Genomic DNA, 7,440 nt, shown 5'->3' with positions numbered 1-7,440 from the left:
CTATTTACCTTATTTACTAACCTTTTTAAATACAAAAAGAGCTTAACGAATTGTGGACAACAGTTCCCTTGTAAACCTAACAATCCTTCCACTTCCAATTGAATCCAACCTCAACCACAATATCAATAACAATAATGACAACACTTACATATGAAGATGTACTCAAATCCATTCCCAATCATCTCTTAAAACAGTCCCAAATCACCATCTTACCCTCCATCAACTTACCACTTTCATAAGTATCTTCTCATTACTTAAAACCACTAAAACTCTTACTAATTAACTTAAGTACAAAGGTAGAAATCATTTACGTACCTTGAAGGATCTAAGATTCCAAGGATCAACTTCAACTCCAACTCCCCAAGCTTCACAACTTTAATGAAACCCTAGGAACAACCTTCTTCTTCACAAGCTCGGGTTCACGGGCTTGGATCTTACCAAAACTCCACTATTATGGTAGAAAATATTGGAAGTATACTAGGGTTTTCTCTGACTTGGAAGAGAGAAAATGAGAAATAAAGTAATGGGATCATATATTTATACTTGGAACTAAAAAGTTCTAGCGATGCGGTTCGACGAGCGGGTCGACGAGTCGATGGGCCGTCGACTTGCTCCACATCCCGTCGATATTGACTGAGATCTGTAGATTTCCCTGAATCCGTTCTGATTGCGTCGATTCGATTCGTTCAACTTCTAATCCTGTAAGTTACCAGGAATATCTGTTGGTAACTTTGTACATGGGGTAAGACACTTTCAATCGCAAAAACTCGGGCACGGGTCTCTATTCCAAAGGCATACCCAACAAGAAAACCATAAGTTCTCCTACGACGAGAACGAGAGGCATAACATCTTCAACCATCTAAATGACTAAGACTTGCAAATGTGGCCTCCAACTGTAGTCTCGACCTTGAATTGCATTCTTGGTCAAGATTTGCATCAAACGCCCACATTTTACAAAAATGTCCCTCTTGCACTTTTACCCACTTTGAGATGTCTTCTCCAAATCATCCCAAGCCACTTTCCAGATGTCATAGACTCTTGAGATCTTCTCTTCTAGCTCCTCAAATGCTTCCTTCATCAATAAAGCTTAAAGGTCTTGAAGCTCCTTTGCTTTGCTCCTAGTGAATGGCCTTGAGCTAGGTGGAGTCATATCACTTTTGTCTCAAGAATTCGCCTCTTCGGGTCATTTCTCACTTGAGACTTTGCATATCTTCTACTTTCATCACCTTTCACTACTTCCCTCATACCTTCCACATTTGCAACAGGATAAAAAGAATGTTCCATTGTATTCTGTGAAGTGTATTCTTTGAAGTAGATAATCCATACTCCATTCTTCTTCTAGGATAACTTTGACTTTGCTCAACCCACACACTTAGACCATTTTGCTCAGAATAGGAAGTATAACAACTCAATATATGTGAATATTTACCAGAGGATTCCTCACAAGGTGCATGTTTAAATTCACTATCCTCACGAGCATATTCACTGCAAAGTACATAACCATAAGGCTCGCGTTCATCACAACTTCCCATTTCATGCAAGTTTCCATCAATTGGCTCATAATGTGAAAGATTCTACCTAGGAAACTATAAAATCTTAAAGAACAAGAAAATGGGAAATAGGAGTGGGGAAGATTAGGAATGGATTAAAGATAGTTGGATAACTACTAGACTCAATTGATAAGAAATATATAGGCAAATTTAGGTATGTGAAACATAAACCCTCCTAATGGGATTTCCACCAATGAACCTTAGCAATTTGGAATTCAAGAATTACCCAATTTGGAAGACCACAAATGAGCAACACTATATGATTCTAATGGAAATGAAAAATTCACTTTGCAACTAAGAATCACACTTAGAATTATGCAACCAAACAAACTATATTATGGTTAATAACCTAACAAACTATTACTCTCAAGTTCTTCAAAATTCAAGCTAAAAAATGAAAATAAGACAAGTCTTCCTTTTATAGTCTAGGGCTTTACAACAAAGGCCCAAAAACTTTGCAAAATTACCCTCAAACATGGTCTTCATTTATCCAATGGTCATAACTTGCAAATGTGGCCTCCAACTTGAACCCTTGGCCTAGAATTGCGTTCTTGGCCAAGATTTGCATCCAATGCCCACAGTTTACAAAAATGTCCCTCTTTAACATCTAGCCACTTTGAGAGGAGGTCATCTCTTGGTCTTCTAGGCCTTCCCAAGCTACTTCCAAAACATTGTAAGTTTTGGCCATCTTCTCTCCAAACTCTTCCAAGGCGCCTTTCTTCATGAACATGGCTTGTATCTTTTGGAGCTCCCTTGATTGAATCCTAGTGAATGGCCTTGAGCTAGGTGGGGTCATATCATCCTCCCCTTCTTGGAGAAGATTCATCCTCGAATCTAAAGGCTCACCTACAACACAATGGGGAAAGACCACTTACATTGAAAACATTGTGAACATTATACTCACATGGCAAGTCGATCTTGTAGGCATTGTCACTGATATTTGCAAGGACTTTGAAGGGACCATCTCCTCTTGGGCTCAACTTCCCTTTCCTCAATGGAGGAAATCTTTCCTTACGAAAATGAACCCAAACCCAATCGTGAGGTTGGAATTCTATCTTCTTCCTCCCACGGTTTTGCCTCTTTGCTACCTTGGTGTTGATCTTGTCAATGTTCTCTTTTACCTTGGCATGGATTTTCATCATTTCGGCCGCCCTTTGTTTTGCATCTTGGGGCCGAGTCTCGGAATTGGCTTGTTTGCATTCCAAACATTGACCACATAGTTTTTCAACATTATGTTGCATCTTGGGCCAATAGAATTGCTTACTCAAAATGTCAAGTGTCTTGGCCACTCCAAAATGGCCCATCATTCCACCACTATGTGCTTCCTTGATGAACAACTCCTTCCATGAGCTCATTGGAACAAAAACTCTACCATCCTTGATTAGGAACCCATCAACAAGTTGGAATCTATCAACCCTCCTCTCTTGGGTCAACTCCTCACAAGTTGCCTTAAAGTTGGGATTTTGAGAATAGAATCCCTTAAGGCTTTCAAAACCCATCATTCTAGAAGTCATTGTATTGAGCAAGACATACCTTCTATAAAAAGCATCTGCCACCACATTACCTTTACCCTTTTTGTAATGGATCACATAAGGGAAAGCTTCAATCAATTCTACCTACTTGGCATGTCTTTTGTTGAGCTTGGACTGACCCTTCAAATGTTTCAAGGATTTATGATCCGAACAAATCACAAATTCTTTATGCCACAAATAATGTTACCAATGAGTCAAAACCCTCACAAGTGCATACAACTCCTTATCATAGGTTAAGTAGTCCAAAGACGCCCCTTTAAGATTCTCACTAAAGTAGGCCAACAGTTTGCCCTCTTGCATCAAGACACCACCTATGCCAACTCCGGAAGCATCACACTCTACTTCAAAGGTCTTCTCAAAATTTGGTAATTGTAACAAGGGTGTCGAACTCAATAAAGACTTCAAATCTCGGAATGCCTTTTCTTGCTAATCCCCCACACAAAAGGAACCTCTTTTTTAATCAATTCGGTCATTGAGGAAGCAATTGTACTAAATCCCTTTACAAATCTTCTACAGAAACTTGAAGACCCATGGAAACTCCTCACATCAGTTGCATTTTTGGGAGTTGGCCAAGTTCTAATAGATTCCACCTTTTCTTCATCAACCTTAATACCATGGACACTCACCACAAAACCCAAGAACACCATTTTGTCAACCCCAAAAGCACACTTCTTCATGTTAGCAAACAACTCCTCATGCAATAAGACTTCAAACACTAGCCTTAAATGGCCCACATGTTCTTCCATAGATTTTTATACACAAGAATATCATCAAAGTAGACAACCACAAAGTTATTGATAAAGGGTTTCAACACATGGTTCATTAGGCACATGAATGTGCTAGGTGCATTGGTTAGGCCAAAGGGCATAACAAGCCATTCATACAGGCCAAACTTGGTCTTGAAGGTCGTTTTCCATTCATAACCCGGATTCATACGAATTTGGTGATAGCCGCTCCTAAGATTAATCTTGGAAAACACACTTGAGACACAAAACTCATCTAATATGTCATCAAGACTAGGGATAGGATGTCGATACTTTACCGTGATTTTGTTGACGACTCTATAATTAATTCACATCCTCCAAGTGCCATCTTTCTTTGGGACGAGAATTACCGGTACGACACAAGGACTAAGACTCTGCTTGACTAGAACCTTGTTGAGTAGCTCCTCAACTTTCCTTTGCAATTCCTTTGTTTCCTCTGGATTGCTCCTATATGCTGGCTTGTTCGGGATTTGAGAACCTGGTACAAAATCAATTTGTTGCTCAATACCTCTCAAGGGAGGTAAGCCATTAGGCGTCTCTTCCGGGAACAATGCTTCATATTCCTGCAAAAGAGAAGATATACTACTAGGCAAAGTGCTAGTAGCTTGGTTAGAATTTAAGAGAAGGTCCTTATTGACAAAACACACCATGAAGTGTCTCTCATCAACCCCCTTTAAGTAATTACTTGGTTTGGCTAACAAACAATTCTTGGAATGATCTTGAGATGTTCCCTCCCCACTTATGACCAACAAGATCTCCCTCTCACTCTTCTCCTTCTCTTCCTTTTGATACTTCTCTCGAAGCTCCCTCATAACTCTATAATCCTCACTCACTTGGTAAGGGGTTATTGGATTAAGAATGCACTTCTTCCCCTTGACCACAAATGAGTATTTGTTAGTTCTCCCACTATGTTGGGCATCAACATCAAATTGCCAAGGTCTTCCAAGAAATAGATGGCAAGCTATCATGGGTACCACATCACACAAAATCTCATTTTGGTACTTACCAATGATAAATTTAATGATGGCTTGCTTGTTGACCCTCATCTCACCACATTCATTAAACCATTGGAGTTTATAAGGACTAGTGTGCTTGCAGGTGGGGAATTTCATACTTTCAACTAAAAATTGGCAAAAGACATTCGTGCAACTCCCACCATCAATAATCAAGGAATACACCTTATCCACAATTTTACACCTTGCATAGAAAAAATTCTCCCTTTGGTCACTCGCTTCCCTAGCTAGAGCCCCCATGACTCTTCTAGCCACAATAGCATAATTCAAGGCTTCTTCACACCTTATCACAGCCTCTTCATCGGAATCACCCTCACACTCACTTCTTTCTCCCTCATCATCATTACAATTCTCGCTCTCATCTTCATCTTTGGTCCGGTACCCATACCTCACAATGGTGATAGTCCTCCGATTGGGACACTCACTTACATAGTGCCCTCTTCCTTGGCACTTAAAGCATTGGACAATTATATTTGGGTTTAGAGTTCTTACCTCCTTTAACCTTAACATCACCCTTGGCTTTGTAGTCAAACTTTGCTTGAGGTGTTAGGGTGTTGGTCTTGGGCTTTTCCCAAGTGGAAGTTTTCCATTTATCTGTGCCTTTGCTCCAAGTTGAAGATGACTTGCCTTTGTCTTTATAAGATTTCTCCTCCTTTAGATCCGCTTCAACCATGGATGCATCATGGAATGACTCTTCTAGACTATTGTAAGTCTTAAGCCTCATGGGTTTAGCAATGTCATTGTTCAAGAAGGCTACGAACATTATAATAGTGCACTTCTCTTGTTCTTCTAGCTTGGCTTTCATCCATAAGTCCTCAAACTCATCAAAGTACTCTTCCATGCTTTTCCACCCTTGTTTCAACAAATACACCCTTTTGATTGCATCTTGACGATATGTGGGTGGAAGCCACCTTGTTTCCATGAGCTCAATCAAGTTGTTCCAAGTTGGAAGATCATAGATGTTTTGTTGAGTCCTTTGTAACTTCTTAGGTTTCCACCACGTGGAAGCGTATCCTTCAAATTGAGTGAGGGCATACTTTGTTTTTAAGGCCTCAGACACATTGTTGGTAAGGAAGATGCGTTCACTTTGTAGCTTCCACTCAATGAACTCTTCCGTGTGGCTGCCTCATTGCAAAGTAGGGACGTTGACCTTGATTGTGTTCAAAGTCTGGTCATGGTCTTGCCATCTCCCTCGGTCTTCATACCCTTGAGCCCTTCCTAGGTCAACATGACCTTGGAACCTAGCGTTATGGCCCGAAAATCTCTCAAAGCCTCCTCTTCCTCCTGGTCACGACCCAGCTAGGGGCCGTGATGGGTACCCGGGGCTAGCCACCGAGCACGACTGGTGCTACTACTTATCTTGCTCATTTAGTGGCCTTTTATCAGCTTTATACTCAAATTGTAGGAAAATCATATTTTATATGGAAACATAAATACCTTTCAAATACATTTGCCTCTCTGCCATCAAAATAATATATACATATAATAGCATCTCGTGAGACCATCTAACCCACACTGCGCATCTACGAGCCACTACTGGAGTACTAAACATAATGACGGGACAAGACCCCGTCATACCCAAAGATATATACACATGAATATACACAAAAGAATCGTCATAAGCACCTCCGAACAAAGGAGTGCTTTCAATCGGCTGACAGCTACTGCTGGTCTGGGTCGAGCTCTCCTCCCTGCCTACCTGTGGGCATGAACACAACGTCCAAGGAAAATGGACGTCAGTACGAACATTGTACTGAGTATGAGAGGCATAAACAAAGAAATAGAACAATGACATAAAGGAAATACCAATATGGAACATCTATATCTAACTGTCATGTATGAAAGGATTAAGTCATGCTGTCTTACTCATACTCGTCATCATATCATGTATGCATAAAGTATAAGCTGCCCGCTCATATAGGTGCGGTGTAGTAATGTATAAGCTGCCTGTCAATATTGGATCTGTGTGATAATCATAACATTAGTCTGTGTCCAGGCCTCCCGCGTCTGGGGTATCATCTCATGCCGCCCACTAGTGGTGTCTGCCCATGCCATTTGGCCATGGTGTATCGTGTAGCTGCCCGCCTTAGTGGTGACTGCCCGGCCAACTAGGCGTGGTGTTATATCATCATCATACATGCTCATCATAATACACTTATCGTAATATACTCATCATAATACATGCATAAGGCTTATGAAGAACTTTACTTTATCGGGGTGACATAAGGTCGTGATCCCCCGATTTCATTATGGAGCAATTATCGACATCCTGCCTCACCTTGAAAGAACTAACATATAAGGTGAGTGTGAGCAATAAATAACATCATGCCATTTTAGGATCATCATATCATATCTCTTATCTTATATTACCGTTCATAGATGTAGGCTTTTAGCTTTCCGGAATATAGGAACTCATGAAGAGAAGGAAAATTATGCTATGAGATTCATGCCATTAGAAAGAAGGGACTAGCCTCACATACCTTTGATGTTTAACTAAGCTATCGCTTGCTTGTTCTCCTTTGATATCACGTTTCTACCTTCAGAAGAGAATTCGCATTCGCGTTAGTTAATCGACTATAAG

At 40.5% G+C, this 7,440-nt stretch overlaps 2 protein-coding genes across 2 annotated transcripts; both read right to left on the bottom strand.

Moving 5' to 3' along the window:
* Positions 1–3,265: 3,265 nt before the first annotated feature.
* Positions 3,266–3,828, bottom strand: LOC132607837 (uncharacterized mitochondrial protein AtMg00860-like). The gene is made up of 2 exons (XM_060321913.1): positions 3,532–3,828; positions 3,266–3,433 (listed from the first exon to the last, which is right to left on the bottom strand). Exons 1-2 carry the CDS (start codon positions 3,826–3,828, stop codon positions 3,266–3,268), a joined length of 465 nt encoding a protein of 154 aa, XP_060177896.1.
* Positions 3,829–4,154: 326 nt separating this feature from the next.
* On the bottom strand, positions 4,155–5,781 carry LOC132607836 (uncharacterized). The gene is made up of 2 exons (XM_060321912.1): positions 5,352–5,781; positions 4,155–5,302 (listed from the first exon to the last, which is right to left on the bottom strand). The coding sequence occupies exons 1-2, from the start codon at positions 5,779–5,781 to the stop codon at positions 4,155–4,157; spliced, it is 1,578 nt and encodes a 525-aa protein (XP_060177895.1).
* Between the last annotated feature and the right edge of the window lie 1,659 nt (positions 5,782–7,440).

The sequence above is a fragment of the Lycium barbarum genome, chromosome 8 (assembly GCF_019175385.1).
Source record: "Lycium barbarum isolate Lr01 chromosome 8, ASM1917538v2, whole genome shotgun sequence".
In the NCBI taxonomy this organism is placed as follows: domain Eukaryota; kingdom Viridiplantae; phylum Streptophyta; class Magnoliopsida; order Solanales; family Solanaceae; genus Lycium; species Lycium barbarum.
This window is presented reverse-complemented; position numbering and strand designations above follow the sequence as displayed.

Excerpts from the sequence above, each read along its gene's own strand:
- LOC132607837 (XM_060321913.1), bottom strand. The coding sequence starts at position 3,828 with ATGGAAGAACATGTGGGCCATTTAAGGCTAGTGTTTGAAGTCTTATTG. Across the intron at positions 3,434-3,531 it reads CCGAATTGATTAAAAAAGAG|ACCTTTGAAGTAGAGTGTGA; the intron begins GTTCCTTTTGTG and ends AATTTTGAGAAG.
- LOC132607836 (XM_060321912.1), bottom strand. The coding sequence starts at position 5,781 with ATGGAAACAAGGTGGCTTCCACCCACATATCGTCAAGATGCAATCAAA. Across the intron at positions 5,303-5,351 it reads TGATGTTAAGGTTAAAGGAG|GAAGAGGGCACTATGTAAGT; the intron begins GTAAGAACTCTA and ends TTAAGTGCCAAG.